This window comes from Mustela lutreola, chromosome 1, assembly GCF_030435805.1.
Source record: "Mustela lutreola isolate mMusLut2 chromosome 1, mMusLut2.pri, whole genome shotgun sequence".
Lineage (NCBI taxonomy): Eukaryota > Metazoa > Chordata > Mammalia > Carnivora > Mustelidae > Mustela > Mustela lutreola.
Window position 1 is genome coordinate 2,210,651 of NC_081290.1, and position 20,929 is coordinate 2,231,579.

The following is a 20,929-nucleotide window of genomic DNA, read 5'->3' on the forward strand; positions in this document are numbered from 1 at the left end:
GACTCCTCCCCCCAATACTTTTATGTCTTTAACCCTCTAAGAGTAAAAGTCTCTGTGAATATAATTTATTAAGTTTCCTGTACTTTGCCTCAATTTTGACATGCATTTGTGAGAAGCAAAGAGCCACCACTAGAGAGAAGGTGCACTAATATTTATCAATTCATAATAATTATGGCTATAATTATTTTCAGGTTCAACCCTTCATTTTACTAATGAGAAACCCTAGACCAATTAAAGGGTAGTGTTCTTTGTTCTTAATTTTATTTATTTAAGTAATCTCTACAACCCCACGTGCAGCTTGAACTCACGATCCCAAGATCAAGAGTTGTATGCTCCTCCTACTAAGCCAGCCAGGTGCCCCAAGAGTAGTGCTCTTTTGAAGGGGATAACATTGTGTCAGAAACTGCTGGTTTCTACTCGCACATCTTTTCTCCCCTCTCCAGAACTTCTGATTTCAGCTAGGTTTATGACCACCTGAATAAAGATTATATTTCCCAGTCATCCGTGTAGATAGATGTTGCCCTGCGACTAAGCTCTTGCCATGGAATATAAGTGAACCTTTGAGTGGTAGCTTTTGGGTAACTTCTTTAAAAGGCACTGGAGCAGAGGTGTCCTTCGCACTGTCTTAACTCCCTCCATGAATTCTGTTTGAAATGTGGTTATTTTGAGTGGACATCTGTTTTGGTCCAAGAGAATGAGGGCCCTTTTGGTCTAGATGACTGTGGAGCAGCCATTCAAACTTTGGACTGACAATTGAGACTCATACATGAGAAAGAAGCTTCTGTTCTGTTAAGTCACTGTGTTGGAGTCGTATCTGATTGCAGACAACAATCCATTTCTTACTGCAGAATTTCTTTTTTCATTCTTTGAGCATGTAATTTTGCGTAATTTTTATGAGCAAGAGATTTTACTAATTGGATATGAAACAAAATAATTTTATTATTATTATTTTTATTGTAAATTTCTAAAAAGTTTTGGGAAAGTTTTTAGAACGAGACTCCCATTTTCCTTTCGTCCGTCCATGTCTCTCTCCCAGGCATATCAGACAGTCCCTTTCTTCCGCTGGGAAGGAATACTCTTCTTGGCTTGGATTTTAGACTGATGCTGTCATATGAGTATGTTTTCCAAAATCAAAAACAAAAAAAATGCCTAAGCAACTCAAGAACATATGACTTTAAATCAAGTTTTAACCTTCTCTTCCAAACATACAAGTCATGATAAAAAGTCATGATGCAAACACAGTCATTGAAAATAGGTAAGATGTAAATATTTGTCCTTGAACAAATACAAAATATCATGGGACATGTCTTTAAAATATTTAAATAAAATGTATTTTCTAAGTTATCACTTAGAAATACACAAAGGGTAATACTGTTTTCGCTGTTAGTTATATATAAAAAGGGATTAGAATTCTGGGAATATTTCTGAGGTGAGAGTCTCCCTTCCATAAATAGTTTGTCTTCCCCTTTAGAGCAAAAAGTACTGGACATCCCCGGGATCAGAGCACAAAAATGCACTGCCCGATGGCTGCTTGATCTAACTTCGCTGGTAGGCTTGGAGAAGCATTCTCACTTGTGAGTTCTATTTAAATCCCCCCTAAACTCTTCCTTAATGATTTCTGATAATAGATTAAGTTTGGAGTTTTTTCTTAAGGAATAATGAATACCTTATGATTCAATATAGTCTTTTATTTCTAGGTTTAAATTACTGAAGAGTGTCAAATATTTAATAGATTTTTTAATAGTGGAAAAAATACAATAAAATTCAGAGAAATGTACAAATGTAAAAGAGGTCTTACCTTTGGATCCACGTTAAGAATTTTTCTGTCTCTTTTGTATTTGAAAAGTAAGCCTTCTGGGTTGTCAGCAATCACTTGATAATTGGGAGTTGAATTCCAAACAGCAATATGACTATCCCAGTTGTAAAAGCTAGAAAAATAAATATTTATTAAAAATTAATATGTATGATACAATAAATTAACAAATATATTTCAGAAAATATTTAGGACAGTTCAGTTTTCCGATAAATGAATTGGATCATAGTCTGTATAACCATGTAAGACACATGTGTGATTAAAATTCTTGCAGAAGAGATTAGACTAGGTTATTCTCAAATTATTTAAATACATATTTATGACTATTTTGCATAACTTCCTGGTTTGGACACTTTAGGAACTAGGACTTAGTCCAGTATTACAGTCCCCAGGAAGTCAAGAAGAAAACTGGTGCAATTTGAAGCTGTTTCTTCCCGCTCAGATTCAGCTTATTAGGAGCCTGTTTCCTGGAAGGAAAGGCCGGTTTAGTCACCTCTTTTCATTCAAAACAAATTATTTCATTTCTTTCAGGCTTTATTTTTAATGATATGTTTCCCAGGGAATGAGGAAACTATGGGAGTGTGAGAGGTTACCATAGGCCGGGCATGATGTGGTACATTCTAGCCCTGAACCCACAGGAAGTTGCACTCCCTTCACAGACCAGCAAGTAGGCTAGGGGAGGTCGACTGGCATGGAGGAGGCCCTGCACCTAGCATGTCACAGGGCTGATATTTCAACCCAGATCTGTGCATTTCAAAGCACAAGTAAGTATGTTCTTTCTGCTGTTCAACATTGCCTGCATTTTACACCCCCCCTTTTTGGTTGATCTGTGGAAACCTTCTATTTTTTCCATGTCTTGCTTTATACTTACTTGTCAAAAATTAATATAATAACTGTAATATGAGTTGTAAGAATACTCAATATATTAATTTCACATATCTTATTCCTATTAGCACATTTCTAATATTATGTTAATATGTTCAAGTAGTAACATGTTTCTAATATGTCTATTATCCTATTTCTGGGTTGTTTTGCCCTTTATTATTCCCTTGCTCATTTTCAAAGAGTAGATTTCATTGATCAAACTCACTTTGAATTATAGTATTTTCTGAGGCACCAATTTCTGTGCCATTACCTGAAAATGTAATGTTTACCCTCATATTTTTCAATACTTAGAAAAGGCTCATTATATTAATCATATATTTATATCATTGGGGCATATTAATGAGAAATATTTTCTCTCTTCCCCTACTGTTTGTTTTATGGCCAAGACATAGGAATATCTGCCCTTTCTGATGCACAGAGTTAGAAAAAGTGGTTTTCTAATCATCTTTGTCTGTTGAGCATGTCCTCCCCCAAGAGAGCCAGAATGAATATTCGATGGTGAATAGTGGGAAGGAGCTGAACATTTCATGCCTTTCTAGGTCCTCACTTCAGTAGCCTTCAAAAGTGAAGTTTACCATGGCAGCCTCTACCCCCACTAAGGTAGCAGTGGTGAAGTTATTAGGAGTCAATCTGACTGTGCACCCAAGCTATATTCTCAAATTCACTTTAATCCATGAAAAAAGATAATCTGACCTCCATTTTACTGGCTAGTCGGTTAAAAGACTGCTAAGTTGGCATAGAGGACAATGGGTGTGATTCTAACTTTTTATCTCTCTCTCTAAATAATTATTTATGAGATATATAGCTATAGATAATCCCAGCAAAATATCTGAGTCCTAGCTTAGCTGTGCTTGGAGTGCCATGACTTATATCACACATTCTTATCTTGTTGCTCGGACCTCAAATTAAAAGTCTTACTAAACTGAGGGTTGCTGGGGGGAGGGGGGTTGGGAGAAGGGGGGTGGGGTTATGGACATTGGGGAGGGTATGTGCTTTGGTGAGTGCTGTGAAGTGTGTAAACCTGGCGATTCACAGAACTGTACTCCTGGGGATAAAAATATATGTTTATAAAAAATAAAAAATTTAAAAAAAGTCTTACTAAAGTCTAGGCAGGAAAAAATACATATATACACACACTCTTTATAAAAATAGTTAATTTGTATAGCATGTGGTACTTTTGATGAGCAATTTAGGTTGTTTTTCAATACTTTCATTCTTCTAGGATGAGGGATGGTCAACAGGTTTCATTTTGCATGTCAATTCTAAGAGCTGATAAGTATTAGTATTTAGTAAGGAAAATTGGCAATAATTATTACCCATGTGCTGGGTACTGTACTGAGCCTAATGGATATATTGTCTCATTTAGTCCTATCACCAATCCCACGAAATACATACAGAATGATCAGATTTTATACATGCAGAGCCCAGGTGATCTTCACATGTACTTGTAAATGAGGGAGGGGGTGGGTTTGATGTTATGCGGAGAGATGTCAACAGATGATAGCCTAGGATTGTTCTCCAGTTTCTGGTGTGGATCCTTCAGCGGACAGAATTACTTACCAGGATATAAAATATAAAAGGAAGGAGCTGGGGGGAAGCGGGAGGTTCAGTTTTGGGCATGTTGAACTTGAAATCCCCCTGAAACATCTGACTTATCTGACTTCTATTGAATTTTTAGTGTCTATCAGTGTCCTTCGCTAGTTCATCTACTGTTTCACCTTCTCGAGGCCTTGAGCTCCTTGGTGCACCGTCCTCCTAACGTACAACAACTAGTTTCCTTACTTTTTACTTACCACAATCCACAAGATACTTGTCAATTGTCACAGCTTTATCATTCAACGGACCCTATTTATATTGAAAAGTACCAGTTTCAAAATTGATTCAAATGTCTACCTTCTCCATTAGTCCCCACAGTCTCTGAAAACTCTTGCTGAAACAACGGTACCCCTGATCCAATTCTGAATTCCAAATTTCTAACCTCGGTTGGATTTCAGGCACTACAGAGCAATTTTTTACATGTTTCTAGTTACCTTCTCTGTCATTTATTATATGGCTCCGGCCTCCCATTCCTCCACTTTCCTCCTTAGTCTCAAAAGATGACTTTAACCTCTAACTCTATTAGGAAAATAAAGGACCCTAAATGGAAACTAATGATCAATATCCTGTTCCGTGAGTAGCAAATCTGTTTATATGGACAATGTCCTCTGCCTCCTTCTATTCAACTCAGAGGAATTAGGTGTCCCTCTTCCTTTCCGAAACAAAAAATCATATCCATATATGTTCTGAATTCCGTCCCTGTGGCCTCTTTAATTACTTCAATAATCATCTAAAAATTTTCTGATATAATCAAATTCATTTCACCATAAAATTTTCCCCAGGACTAATAAATCCATATCAATGTTCCCAACCAACAAAGAAGAGAAAAGAAAAGAAGGGAGAACGGAAGGGAGGGAAGAGGGAACGGAGGAAAGAAAGAAGGAAGGAAAGAGAGAGAGAGAGAGAGAAGGAAGGAAGGAAGAAAAGGAGGAAAGAAAGAAAAGAAAGAGAAGGAAAAGAGGAAAGGAAAGGAAGAAAGAAGAAAAGAAGCAGAGAGAAGAGGAGCAGGAAAGAGAAAGGGAAGAGGAGAAAAGAGATTTCCAAACTCCTCCATACCAGATTTGCTCCAGGCTGTCGCATTTTTCTCCTAAAACATTAAAATTAAACCCCCTTCTCTATGCCTGTTTGCCCCACACCCTGGCTCCCTCTCCGTTCCCTCACCTCAGCTCATGGTCCACATCACCTGCTCAGTTCTAGTTACTGAGATAAACCACAGACTCCTCAGTCTCGATATCCCAACAAGTACTTGCTCCTTGCTGTATCTCCGTATCGGTAAGCAACACTCAGTACATGTTTATTGGTTAAATACATGATCTTGACCCATCTCTACTAATGTGATTTATAACCCAATTAATATTTTCAGTTACTACAGAATTAAAGAAGATGCAAGAGAAATGATTTTAAGAGGAAATAAAGATAATTGATCTAAATCCTGATGCAATGATTTTAATTTTCTTTTACGTGAAGTTCAGAAGTTGAACTATATATTCCAAAGGCTCTTTACAATGCTAGTATTCCATGATTTAAAAGCCTCTTTTCATTCAGTGAGTTTTAACACATTATTCGATTTATGTCTCAGTGTTCACAACTTGGAAATACTTACAGAAAAGTTTAAACATACTGTATTTATAACAGATAGAAGAACTTGCGAGGTAATTTATGTAAAATCCTTGAAGCTTTTGCATTAAAAGAACAATTTTCCATTTACTCTGTATGATAAACATCCTGGACATTTTAGTGTATAGGTATGAGGGTAGTTCTACACAACTTATACAAATAAATTGTAGTAATAAAATGAAATCTGCAGAAACTGTATTCATTAAGTGATAAGGGGACCTCATGTATGTTTTTGGAAACAATTACAAGTTTGTCATTTATTTTCCATGACAATTGTTGATACCAGAGAAAACATTCTAACGACATCACAGGGCAACAGAGCTTTGGACCACCAGGGGGAGTAAATTTCAAGGCCATTGTCCAGAATACTGTGTTTGGCCTAGTTTTGCTCACTACTTTCCCTCAAATGGAATCGAACGGACATACTAAGGGAAATTATGAAAGCACAAAATGGCCAGTGTTAGTAAAGATTCTTAAAATGCACATAAAATACATTAAAGGCAAGTTAAGGCCTTAGGGCGAATACAGAATAAACAAAATGGGGGCCTGGGTGGCTCAGTGGGTTAAAGCCTCTGCCTCCGGCTCAGGTCATGATCTCAGGGTCCTGGGATCGAGCCCCGCATCGGGCTCTCTGCTTAGCGGGGGGCCTGCTTCCTCCTCTCTCTCTGCCTGCCTCTCTGCCTACTTGTGATCTCTGTCTGTCAAATAAATAAATAAAATCTTGATAAAAAAGAAAAGAATTCATTAGAATAAACAAAATGATTGTTTAGTCACCGGTACGTAAAACAGAGAGAAAAAATGGAAATCACCCCACAGAAACATGGAATTTGACATCACAGACAACACATCACTGGAACCGAAGATATTATCGTCTCAGGGATTTTCCCCATGAATACAATCAACAATTTATAATAATTAGGAAGAACTTCTGTTTCAATCTCCGTTAATAATACAATCTTTTTAAGTTTTATGCAGTAGGACCAGTAGGCTTTTATAGCACTTAAGATTTGCATATGGTTCTAAAACTAAAGCACATTCTCTTTGAGATAAAAAGAAAGAAGGTGCATTTATAAGATATAATTTGTTGGACAAAGACATACTCATATTTAAAGGAAATCTGTAAAAAACAGAGATAAAACTAAAGTCCTACAGAACTAGTTTTGTTAAAAGATTTGAAAAATGAAAAAATCAGGAGATTTCATATCAATCATAGGGACACTTAAATGTTAAACTTTATTGTCTCCTTTTTTTAATCTCTGTGTAGACAGCCTATAAGTAAGATGACCTTATAATTTTGCTGTCCAAACTGGGATCCTCTTGGCAAAGAGAGGGTTGCTCCTAATAATTATGCCAAGACAACAAGAGTGAGCTCAGGTGATGCTGGAGAAGCCGAGATGGAGACATGCGGTCGATAACCACAAATCCAAACATTTAAACAGTGCAGTTTTAGAGTTGATTTATGCAGTGTTTATTTAAATGCTTCCAAAGTTTTGCCATAGATTTGCCAAAGATACGATAAAGATGTTTAAACAATGCTAAAGCATGTTTTCTTATGGTTGATTTTTTAAAAAATTTTATTACTGTGGAAAAATTATATTATATGAAATTGCAATTGTGGTATAGAGACATGAAATTTAATCTAGAATAATAAATGCTCTTGCTCGGGTGCCTGGGTGGCTCAGTGGGTTAAGCCTCTGCCTTCGGCTCGGGTCATGATCTCAGGGTCCTGGGATTGAGCCCCGCATTGGGCTCTCTGCTCAGTGGGGAGCCTGCTTCCTCCATTCTCTGCCTGCCTCTCTGCCTACTTGTGATCTCTGTCAAATAAATAAATAAAATCTTTTAAAAAATACTCTTGCTCTTTTTTATTTTTCAAATAATATCAAAGTAGCATAACATTCTATAATAACTAATTTTCTCAAATATCATATTCCATATAAAAATATATGTTTGATCAATCATTTTGGTTGGTAAGAATATGACGTCTAAAGTTTAGTGTTTCTTTAAGTTACTTAAGTTAGTTCCTGTTTATGGCCAAATATTATATCTCTAAATTCAATCAGTTATTTAATAAATGCTTATACAAGTTGGGAAAATACAGAGAACTGTTGAACAATGCACTGTAACTATTAAAATAATTGAGAACCTTAAAATCCCTGGTGAAAGATATTCAGGGTGTCATTCTGTTCAACTAAACACAATTTTGGGCATCTAGTTTGTGCCTGGAATGATCCTGAGTATTCAACAATAACACACACACGTGCGCGCACACACACGTGCACCCAGACTCACACACACGCACACAGACACACATGCACGTGCACACCCGCACACACACACATGCACACGCACACACACACACGCACCAGAAAAACAGATTTTACCTTCAAGGAACTCACAGTCTATGGGACATCAGACATGTAAACAAAAGATTATAGAACAGCATGAAAAACAATACAGTAGAAATATTTGTAAAGTATTTTTGGACCGTAGGGGTCAAGAAAGAATATATGTCTTGGTCAAATATATTTCTAGTGAGATTTTCCTGATGGAAAGTAATGGGGTCAAGCACTCTAGGTGGAAAGGCTAGTAACCAAGTAGATTTGATAAGAACTGAAAAATATACACAATCAGTTCCTACCACCGTGAGAAATTTTCAGTCATACACTGGGAGGTAAGGCAGAAGGTAAAAATGGCTGTAAGCTGAAAATTAAATATGAAATATGATTTTTTAAAAGATTTTATTTATTTATTTGACAGACAGAGATCATAAGCAGGCAGAGAGGCAGGCAGAGAGAGAGAGAGGAGGAAGCAGGCTCCCTGCTGAGCAGAGAACCCGATGTGGGGCTCGATCCCAGGACCCTGAGATCATGACCTGAGCCGAAGGCAGAGGCTTAACCCACTGAGCCACCCAGGCGCCCTGAAATATGATTCTTAACTGTTTCCTACTAAAACGCAGAAACTGTGTGCCTTCCCTTTGGGGACAGAGTGTGCTCAGCGAAGAAAGCAGGGAGTGCCAGTGAGGCCGGGTCTCCTCATCCGATGGCGCAGGGATGGAGGGAGAGCCCTTCCCCCATGCTCAGCTCTCACCCGTGCACGAAGACAGATGACCTGTGTGGCTCACTGTGGCTCTGAACCAGACGTCTGATGTCAGTGGATGGACTGGCGGTAGAAAGCACTGAGGGAATGGTGAATAGAGTACAACACCTGGGATACCTGACTAACTATAGGGGAATTCTCAAGGGTAGAGGATAATATAGCCAAATGGGAAGATTTCTTAGGTCACCACCAAGGAGCTCCTTGTTCAGAGCGACCCTTCTTACAGGGCGCCGTTCTGAGGGTGTCACGCCTGTTTCCATCCTCCTAGACTGTCTACTGGTCTCCTCACTGGGGACCCCAGCGCTCTGATGGGGAATCTGGAATTTCCAGCCCCACGCAGTGGGAAAGGAGTGGGTGATAGTAACAGATGAACACATTACCAGATTTCCCCCAAGATAGGGCTGTGGAAATAGACTTACAAGTTACACAAAGCTCTTTCTGATTTTTCAATCAGAGCAATTATTAGAAACATTTTGGAGTATCTCTCAGTTGCAGATCCTAGAGTGAGAACCTCAAGGTCAAGAACGGATGCCACCAGCTGCTCCTATAGCAACTGGGCTCTGTGGCCATTTTGGTAAAGAGACTGAAGGAGCAGAAATTTCTCAAAGCAGGAGCACCTGGGTGCCTCAGTGGGTTAAAGCCTCTGCCTTCGGCTGGGGTCATGATCCCAGGGTCCTGAGATTGAGTCCCACATGGGGGGGGGGTGTCTCTGCTCAGCAGGGAGCCTGCTTCCCTTCCTCTCTCTCTGCCTGCCTCTCTGCCTGCTCGTGATCTTCCTCTCTGTCAAATAAATCAATAAAATCTTTAAAAAAAAGAAATAAATTTCTCAAAGCAGAATCTTGAAGTGATGGCGCAGGGAGGGGTGGGGGTCACAGAGTCCTCTCTTAATCTCATTGTTTCTCCTGATATTACTGAAACAACTACTGTGAATATTGTTTTGCACTGATGTAGTGCTTTATCATAGACAAAGAGCTTTCACCATTATACTCTTTTTTAATGTCCAGAACAACCACGTGTGGTAGACATGGTATGTATATATGTACGTATTATTGTTATTACTAAATTATCACTTTCTAGAAAAGAAAATTAGAGCTACAGAATATTCTAGATATTGTGTAACAAAATCAGCATTTAATCTGAGATTTGAAGATGGTTATTTCATCTCTGGTCTGCTAACTATTCCTCTGTGTCCGGTTTCTCGGGCTACGTCTATATCCCATGCAAGGAGTGAAGGTTCTCCCCTGGGAGCAAAACATAAGGAGGAAGGCTAGGAATAAATTCCAAATATGGGGCTTTTTGAGCCCACTTGTCCCTTTATGGTAAAAAAGCAGTTATAAAGAAGGAGTTGTTTCGTCTCAGGGAGTGCATTAAAGGAAGCCTCTAAAAAACTGGGCCTAATTTTCCATATGTTTTAGAGCAGGATTAGAAAACTTCGAGCTTTGCTTGCATTTACCATGCTGGATATATGCGGGGTGGGTGTGTTAAAATTCAATATAGATTTCCCAGTCCGACAGGGCAATAATTGAAATAAAGTCTTTCTGCGCGATCTGTTTATGTTTGAGAGCCCCCTCTGGCGTTACAGATACCGTAATGAGAGGATCTTGTAGGAACAATTGTTTGTGAGCACCAGCCTTATCATCTGAGTGAGACACAGTGTGCTTTGAAATGAGCAGAACCGGAGATCTGGTCCAGGGCCTCTCTACATACATGGCATTATTCATGGGCATTTTGTCAATTGTCCAGATTAAAGAGGTGCCATCTGCTGTTCCTCCTCCTACCCAACCAGGCCATCTAAGGGGTTCTGATAGGGAACGAAATAAGAATCTGGAGGGGTTCTGGCTTCAAATAGTTCTTTGTCCAGTTTTTCCTGCAAGTTAAGAGGGAAATATGTTGTCTAGATGTCACATGACTAAGAGCAAGGCAAGGAGCTGAAAGAAGTGCCTGAGAAGTTACAGTAATTCACTTATTCATTCACACACTTCTTTTTTAAAAGAACATTAATGGAGAGGATACACTATGCACCAAGCACAATTTTTCATGTTTGGGATAGAATGAGGAATAACATGCAGTTTCTACCTTATGAGTTCATTATCTAATAGGAAAAAACACAATCCAAACAATACAAATATACTTGAAACTTGATGGGAAGACAGAGGAGAGAAACTTTACTCAGACTGAGGGAAGATAAGCAGAATTTAAAAATAGCCCCCTACAGGAAGTAACATGAGACCTGAATCTTAAATGAGTAACAGGAATTAACCAGGTAGAGGGACAGCATCGGAGATAGAAGAACGGCCGCTAACTAGAGGAGACAGCATGGAAAATCATGCTGTTGAGAACTGGAACGGAGGATGCAGGGGGTAACGCGGCCAGCAATTTAGTATCAATAGAACAGAAAGTTCACTTAGGTAGGTGAGAAATGAGACTGAAGATCTACCCAGAGAACAAGTCACAGAAAGCCTTATTTATAATACCAAACAATACTATCTTCATCCTGTAGGCAGTGGGAATATCTGAGGGTTAGGAAATAGGAAGGTGGCAGGGCAAGATAAGCAGCTTGGATAGATTATTCTGGCAGTGGGTGAAGAATTGATGTAAGGTGATGGCAGTAGAGAGTGCTAGAATCCATGTGACCAAATTAAAGTCTGTTTACTAACCCCAGGCTAGAATTGAAAAAGCATTACAGGTCATGGGGTAGCCAAAAAAAAAATTATACACACGCACAAACACACGTATATACAGCAGATAGCAAGTCTACAAGTCATTAGTGAGACGCATTATAGATGACTCTAAGGTTCCTAGCTCGAGAAATTGGATGGGTAGTGATATTATTAGCACTAAGGAATGTTAGAATGAATACTTTTTCGGCATGCTTCCATGAAGAAGAGAAATATACTTGAATAGACCTGGCCCTTTGCTCTCTACTGATTGGGTGACAATGAGAATAGTGGACTGTGAGTAGACCCTATGACCCCATGTATATCCTAAATGCTTATAATTGTTACATTCTTTTGTTCAATTGACCCATTTATCATTATATAATGATCTGGTTTTGATCCTTATTATAATCTATAGCAATCTATTTTGTCTGATGTAAGTATAGCTGCCTTTGTTTTCTTTTGATTTTCACTTGCATGGAGTATGTTTTTTTGTCCCTTCACTTGTGGTCTGTGTGTCCTTAAAGGTGAAGTCAATTGTTTCCAGGCAACATATAGTTGAGACTTGTTTCTGTTCTTTTTTTTTTTTTTTTTTTTTTTTACTTTTTAATATTTTTTTTTGAAGAGTGGCATTTTATTTTATTTTTAAAGATTTTATTTATTTACTTGAGAGAGAGACAGTGAGAGAGAGCATGAACGAGGAGAAGGTCAGAGAGAGAAGCAGACTCCCCGTGGAGCTGGGAGCCCGATGCAGGACTCGATCCCGGGACTCCGGGATCATGACCTGAGCCGAATGCAGTCGTCCAACCAACTGAGCCACCCAGGCGTCCCACTTTTTAATATTTTTTATTCATTCACTCTATATCTTTTGATCAGAGAAATTAATCCATCTACATTCATTATTGATAGGTCTGGACTTACTTTTGCCATTTTGTGTTTGGGCTGTTTGTAATTCCTCTGTTGATTTCTTGTTTTCTTACTCTCTTCCTTTGTCATTTGATGATTTTCTGTAGTTTTATGTTTAAATTTCTTTCTCTTTACATTTTGTATATTTATTATAGATTTTTATTTTGTATTTACCATGAGACTTACAAAATACCTTTTATTTATGACAGTTGCTTTTAAGTTGATAATGATTTCCAATGCACACAAAGGTCTACATTTGCACATTCTCCTCCATCCCAGTTTTGGTTCTGATGTCACAATTTACACTGTATATGTATAAATCAGGGGCACAAGAAGGAGACCGAGAATCGCAGACAAATGCGGGGGAGTTAGGATAGGACAGCACGATAAGAATCAAGGGGAATAGAAGGTATGAAAGATAACAGGGAAATCCTCATTGTCAAATGCAAGCAAGGAAAGAGAAAATGACCACCAAAATGTGGCAGTTGTTATTGGTAACTTTCGTCTTAAGGGCTAGCATGTATTTATCTTAGGCTAAGAAGATTATGTAATAAGTAATCTTTGCTGTTTCTGTTGAATTGGAAGATTAAATTCCTGTTCTTTAAAAATAACAAACATTCTCTGACTTATCGGATTCTCTCTATCCTGGAAGGTCGTGGCAACTCAAATTTTGTGAATATGAAAATATTTGGAGCTATGGCTTCAGCAACCTCATCATTCATTTCTACATTATGAATATTAAGACGCTCTTTCAGCTCACTGATGTTTCTATGAGGAGTCACGAAATCTGCGTTGTAATTACCATACTTTTCTCTACATCTGTGGATAAATTTGGGAATTATAATCTTTTACTCATGACCATGTGATAAGTAAAGATTGACATTAAAGGACGGGTTAGCATATGGGAAGAGGGAATCTTGGTTCCTAGAGATCAGGTAGAGAAGTTGGGAAGAAAACACTGGGTGTAAGTGTATTGGGAAGGATCCTCACCATTCCTCCGGGCTCAGGTTGTGTAGGTGTGCTTTGAGGTGAAAAAGCTCCAAGCTGGTGTAAGTTAAAAGAGGTGTGCAATACAGAGTCATATTATAAATGAGCATCGTGAAGTGAGCGTCGGCAGTGTGGAGCTGTGATGGAGCAGCAAGAAGCTGAAGGTGAGAATACGGAGCTACGTTAGCCGCAGGCCATTGAAATGCCTTTCTTAAACGGACAGGAGCTTTACTAGGCAGATGCATTACCAAGTTTTGACGGTAGTACTTGTCTGGGAAATAGGATCATTTGGTACTACAAGGAAGATAATTTTGAGAAGTTCAAAGTTTTTTTTTTGTTTGTTTGTTTTGAGAAGCTCAAAGTTCTTGTGTTTAAATCACAACCCTCTTGAAGGGGAAGGCACTTGAGCTGGTAGGTACCCAGGTTTCAACAGGGATAACTTCTTATATCAGAAAGGAGGTTCCTTAGTTATTGGAAATGGTTTTGTGAGTTTGTGTCCCTCAAAGGACAGCAACAAAGACTAACCTCTTGGGAACAGGTAGACACAGCTGGCAGAATTAAATATACTATTAAATCTACTAATCTACTAATACTATTAAATCAAGAATTAAATCTACTGTGATTTCCACCCTTTTATCTGAAAATATGTTCCATTCTGCGGTAAAAGAGACTTTATAGATAAAACCAAGTTTATAAACTGCTTGACCTTAAAATAGGAGAAAATCCTGGACTATCCAAGTAGGTACCATGGAACCACAAGAGCCCTTAAAAACAGAAGAGGAAGGCAGAAAAAGTCAGACTAATTCAAGGCATGAAAAGGCCCTGATGCACCGTTGCTGGCTTTAAGCTGGAGAGGTAACAGGGACTTCAGTCCTGTAACTAAAAGGAACTGAATTCTGCCAACAACTGAAATGGGCTTGGTGGAGGCCTCTTCCCCAGAACATCAAGAAAGGAATCTAGGTCTGCTGACAAATTAATCTCAGCCTGGTGAGACCCTGAGCTGAGAATCCAGCCATACCATGGTAGGCTTCTGACCTACTAACTATGACATAATAAATTAGTGTTATTTTAAGCTGCTAAATTTGTGGTAATTTGTACTCAGCAACAGTAAACTCATATATTAGACATTGTGGAGATTTTGGAATTACCTTCAGGGAGTTGAGTTGAAGAAGAAATAAACATTTTATGACAGTCAGGGTACTGGGATGGACCACAGGGTCAAAATTTATTTTGAATGTTGAAAGGAATGTGACCTCATCTTGTACTCGAGGTTGGGGAAGCAGTAATATAAGTTGTAATTAGAATGTGATCACAGAGAAATAAAAAAATAACACTGAAACAACGCAGATGAAAACACTGAGAATCCACATAATCAGAAAACAACTTGAGGCAGAGAGAAGCTAAACATTTCACAGCCTTCAACTTTTTCCTCTGGACAGCGTGGTACTTCTGTACATGACGTGGAAAGCTATCTTTAAAAAATGTCCGTCTACCTCAACTGTTTAGAGCAAAGTCAAGGAAAGATAGGTTGGCTCTTCTGGGCCAGAATTAAAGTGGGAGCAGTTATTTACTGGGGTCCATCATGCTGGTGGTGGGGAGAATCAAAGAGGGAAAACATTAAGTAGAAAGAATTAGAGCTGCTCATCTGGGTATCCTTCCTCAGCTGATCCGTCTCTGTCTGAAGGCCTTCTTCATTCAAATAATAAGGTGTTTTATACTTACAAGAGAGATCATTAATGTACACCTGTTCCATAAACTCTTATACCAGAACTCTTTGCACGACACTACAATGCTGCGCACTCTTTTCCTGCACAACTCTTTCTGCTTCTCCTTTCTTTACCAGGTTTTAGTAGCCAAACAGAAGAAGCGATGTCTTATCATGTTTGTGAGTCATGAGGTGATGAGACTGGCGCTCCAGTAAGCGACAGGACTACCCACTTAATCACCCAGGCTGGGAATGTGGTTCATCTCGGCTTCTCCTCCTCCCTCACTGTGCATCCTGTCTCTCATCAAGTCTTACAGATTCCACTTCCTTAATCTCCCAGGTCTGTCTGCTTCTTTCCAAATGCTGCGTCATCCACCAGTTCTTACCTGGATCGCTACAACAGCTTCACACTCAGCCCAGCTTTCGTCTCCATCCATCATCCCCTTGCAATTATGATTAGTTTTTAAAATATCACATCAGATATGACATCCATGTTTAAAATACTTTCCTAACACCAATGGCTTTCTAAACACACTCTATAGCTTAGCACACAAACTCTCCAAAACCTAGAAGCTGCCTCTCTGGCCATCCCACGTACTACCCCATATTTTTCTCGAGTCTTCCCCACTATGTGTGTGTGTGTGTCTCTCTCTCTTTTTAAAGAGTTACTTATCTAATTCAGAGAGAGAGAGAAAAAGAGCACAAGCAGGGGAGAGAGGGATAGAAGAAAGAGAGAGAGAAAGAGAGAGACAGAGAGAGAAATCTCAAGCAGACCTGGCACTGAGCACAGATCCCAACGGGGAGCTCGGTCTCACGACCCTGAGATCATGACCTGAGCCAAAACCAAGAGCTGGATGCTTAACTGATGGAGCCCCCCAGGCACCTTAGGTGCATTTCTTTAAACAAGTCATTCCAAAGCCCTGCCAGGCCTTCTCCACATGCAGACGTGCTGTTTCCTTTGCCTGGACCGCTCTCTCCACATTTTTTCTACCTAGCTAAGTCCTCAATCTTCAAATCTCATATCACACAATACCTGCTGTGGGAACTACAACCCTCAGCCAGCTTCATGTATCTGCCAGTGTCTGTGATGAATACCGTACTACAGAAAACGAGCTCTGTCCTGCAGTAACTGATTTACCGTTCTGACTTCTCGGCTGAGGTAAGGATAGGACCTGGGCTTTCCCCGATTATTCGTCGAGCAGAACCACCTGGCACTTGGTTAGTTCTGACCAATCTTCAGGGTGTTCCTCTGAGGTCATGAGATTGCCATGAGGGGCGTGACTGGACATTCATCTCCAGAATCTGCTTCTCTTTTGCTCTTGTGTCTGCTTTCACTTTCTTTCTCCTCTAGTCTTCTGCCTGGCTAAAAGCTTGGGTGAGGGCATTATCAGAAACTCATATATTAGCACAAAAAAATCTGCCTCTCTTTCCATTTGCCAATGTCATGTGTCTCTAATTGTGGTGTGTATGCTCTGCACTTTGAGAGGAGGTGGTTTTGAGTAGATGGTGAGGTGGTTTCCTGATGGTCCTTCAACCACATCACATATTCAGAAACCTCTTTTGTTTATACAAAGCATAACTCTCTGGTCAGTATGACAGATGCCTCAAACATCGCACTGGAAGTTGAACAGCAGAGATGATTTTAGTTGGGTAAAACACATTGTATATAAAAATCCATTGTTTCACCCTTAAGAAGCTAGTAAGAGGGGTGCCTGGGTGGCTCAGTCGGTTAAGCCTCTGCCTTTGGCTCAGGTCATGATCTTGGGGTCCTGGGATCGAGCCCCGCATCAGGCTCTCTGCACAGCAAGGAGCCTGCTTCCTCCTCTCTCTCTGCCTGCCTCTCTGCCTACTTGTGACCTGTCTGTCAAAAAAATAAATAAAATCTTAAAAAAAATAGAAATAAATAAGGAAAGAAAGAAAGAAGGAAAGAAAGAAAGAGGCTAGTAAAATATGCCTTTGACACATATTTGGACTTGATAACAAAACATAAGAAGGTAAATCAGCAATATCTTGCTCAGAAACTTGGTGGAAGAAGGTTAAGAGAGAATGATAAGTGCCATAAATAACCTTAAATTACAAAATTCTCTTATGAAGTAATTAAAAAAGTTTCAATGGTTCTAACTCAAAACATCAGGAGAGGACAAAAATAGATCATAGAAGATAAAATAGCCAACAAATAATTGAAAAGAACATAGGTTTTGCTAATGGTGAAAGAAATTTGAGTGAAAAAAATGTTTTTGTCTTTCAAAATGAGGAATCATTAAAAAGAGTGTAACACTCCCTACCAGCTAGGGCACCATGAGACAAATATGCTCATTGATCGCTTGTGGGCATGCGAGTTATTCATTTCTGGAACGCAATCTGGCAACGTGCATAACAAGCCTGCTAAGTATTCATGTTACCTGACACTGCAATTCCACTTCCAAGCATTACAGACAAAGATATATACTGTTCCCAGATACAAGACTGTTCGCAGGATTCTTCACAAGCGATGGTTTGAAATTCACCATACTCCCATTCTAGGCAATCAGAAGGCAAAATTCAAATTTAAATTGGGTCTAGAGAAGTAGAAATGACGAGGAAGTATCAATAAAAGCCTGGGTAGGAGGTGAACCTGGGGAGAACAGTGGATATTGGGGTCTTTTCTTGAATTGCAAAATCAGTTGCAGAATGAAAATATGGAATAGCGTAGAATAGAACAGAAATATCAGGGGGCACTTCACCAGGTACAGGTGAACAGAAGCTCCACAAAATACCTATTCAGCGTGTGCATTTAGAGACTCAGTTCATCCCTTGCTCCCCTTTTTAAAAAATGTATCCTGGGACATTTCAAACCCACCTTGAAGTAGAGAGACTAGAATAATGAGTCGCCATGCGTCCATTGCAGCTTCAACAATTATTCAGAAAGGGCGCGGAGCCGCCATTCCTTCCCTCCCACAAACTCACTCCCATCAGCTAGATTATTTTCAATCTTGGACATAGTATCATTTCATCCAAAGAACCACTTCAGTGTGGATTCCTTGATACTGTGATGTAGTAAGTAATGTGTATCTGGTTTTCATCCTGCCCCTGGCACAGAGCGCTTCAAACCCTTGTAATCTTCTGAATGACAGGATGAAAGGTACATCTGTTGTTCTTCACAAAGAGCTCTTTCCAACCACACCTGAGTTTATGAGGTGACTCTCCGCGGGACCCTAGACCGCTTCAAGGTGGGGGATGGTTGCCAGAGGAACCAACCATATGATTACCAGGTCAGAACTTTCAGCCAGAACACCCCCTGCCCCCCCACACTTGCTTCTGGAGAAGGAAGGGGGGCTACAGGGCAAAAGACTGAGTTAATCGCCAATCATTCACACATAGAACTTCCATAAAACCCCTAACCATTAGGGTTGGGAAAGCTTCTGGGTTGGTGAACACATCTGCTTTCCAGGAAGATGGTGTATCCCAAACTCCACATGGGCAGAAGCTTCTGGGCTTAGGGCCTTTCCAGGCATTGACCTATGAATCTTTCTCTGGTTGTTTATCTGTATCTTTTGATCTTTTGTAACTTTTTATTTTTATAAAAACCCTGTAAACATAAGTAAATATTTCCTTTTTTTTTTATTCCAAGATTTTATTTCAATTCTAGTTAGTTAATATATAGTGTGGGGTTAGTTTCGGGGGTAGAATATGTTGTAGCAAATCACCAAACCCAACAGTGGTGGTCGTAGGGGAACTCCTGACTCTGTAGCCATGAGATAGAAGTATGGGTACCCAGGGGGTCCATTATTTGCAACCGGCTTCTGACATAAGGGCAGTTCTGTGGGGCTGAGTCCTTGAGTCTGTGGAGTCTGGCACTAACTCTGGGTAGTGTGAGAATTTAATACAAGCCTGACACAAGCCACCTACAATTCTGACACTAACCACTTGGACTCAGAAGTGTTGTAAGTAGACTGACAATTTTCCTTTAACCTTTAAAAGAAAACTTTAAAAAGTACAACTACATTAAAAAAATAAAAAATAAAACTGCATTTTATTATCATATCTTAAAACTGTCATAATTCTGCAGTGTCATCAAGGACCCAGGTAGCATTCAAAGTTCACCAACTGGCCCATTTATTTCTTTTGGAAGTACAGTTTGCTCGACTCAGAATCTAAGTAAGGTCCATATGTGGTCGGGGTCCTGGATGCCCTCGCGGGCATGTTCAGTAACTGACAACTGCTTAATGAAAGAACAGCATAAAAACAAGATCCTGGCGGCTCCTGTAATTGATATTCATGCCGAATTTTCAGAGAGAAGATGAAGCGCTTAGAATATAATAAGATCTAGTGTGGTAAGTGTACAGTAAGAGAGCAAACACACAAACACGCTTACAGGTGCAGCTGCTACTTGCCAGTCCCTGTCACCTTTAAGGAAACCAAACCTCTCCCTCCTGGAGTAACATTACAGCGAAAAGGGGCAAATGTGTCCCTGAGTCTTGGTCTCCTGGCCGTTAGAGCAGCGTATACCCTCTATGTGCTGTTTGCGGTGTATCCTAGAGACTGTAATTAAAGGCACAAGTGAGAGGCTATACTGGAAGGGACAGTGGTTTGGTGCGGTGACAGGGTCACGGCTCGGGATTCAGTTGGGTTCAGCTCCAACATCACAAACTAGGAGGAGGCCTGAGGGTGTCAGGAAGCCCCCATCCCTATCTGGCTGGGGGCAACTGTTCTTTAGCAGAAGGCCTCTGGGGGTGGGGGTATCTGGGGGTTTTGGGGTGATGGGTAGTGAGGAGAGCACGTGACGCAATGAGTGCTGGGTGTTACACACCTGATGAATCACTGAACTCTACCTCTGGAACTAATAATACAGTGTGTGTTAATTAATTGGATTTACATAAAGTTTTAAAAACTTAAAAAAATAAAAGAAGACTTTAGAAGGCAAAGCCCACAGCAATCATGAAGAAAACTCTCCTTGACCTAGTGATGTTTTCCTTTGGAGCAAGTGATTTAAGGAAAGTGTAAATGTTCTGCAGCTCTTGTCCTTGTTAACCAGTAGCAGGCACGCAGCTGATGGCACCGCACACGTCGGACCTACAGGCACTGACCTGACCAATACACAATTCTGCCCAGTAGCCATCTCCCAGCTCTTTAAAATATATTTTTGGGTGCATGCGTGTGCTACATATATGTATATTATAAATGTTATATTTATATGCTATTGATATTTATAATAGTTGAAATAAACTTACAAAATTTTATCTTCATAACATTTTACTATTTATAATACTTTAAAATTTTGAATTGGGAACTTAGGGATTTTAATTTTCTCTCTTATGTTTCATTCTCCTCTATAGTTCACATATTTTCCACAAGAGTAGGCATTATTTTAAATACAAAAAGAGGAGGAGTCAGGATGGCGGAGAAGTAGCAGGCTGAGACTACTTCAGCTAGCCGGAGATCAGCTAGATAGCTTATCTAAAGATTGCAAACACCTGAAAATCCATTGGAGATCGAAGAGAAGAAGAACAGCAATTCTGGAAACAGAAAAACAACCACTTTCTGAAAGGTAGGACCAGCGGAGAAGTGAATCCAAAGCGACAGGAAGATAGACCCCGGGGGGGAGGGGCCAGGTCCTGGCAAGCAGCGGAGCAACCGCGCACAAAATCAGGACTTTTAAAGTCTGTTCCGCTGAGGGACATCGCTCCA

General features: G+C 39.7%; 1 protein-coding gene across 3 annotated transcripts in view; it reads right to left on the reverse strand.

Annotated features, from left to right (window-relative positions):
• The window catches only part of CFAP299 (cilia and flagella associated protein 299), a 604,081-nt gene that overhangs the window by 26,074 nt on the left and 557,078 nt on the right, over nt 1-20,929 (reverse strand). For 2 of the 3 annotated variants that reach the window (XM_059155053.1, XM_059155220.1), the window contains exon 5: nt 1,799-1,928. In XM_059155053.1, coding sequence (XP_059011036.1) covers nt 1,799-1,928 — 130 coding nt within the window. Of the gene's footprint in view, nt 1-978; nt 1,105-1,798; nt 1,929-20,929 lie in introns of those variants that run through there. The other variant, XM_059155140.1, reaches the window with a different exon arrangement.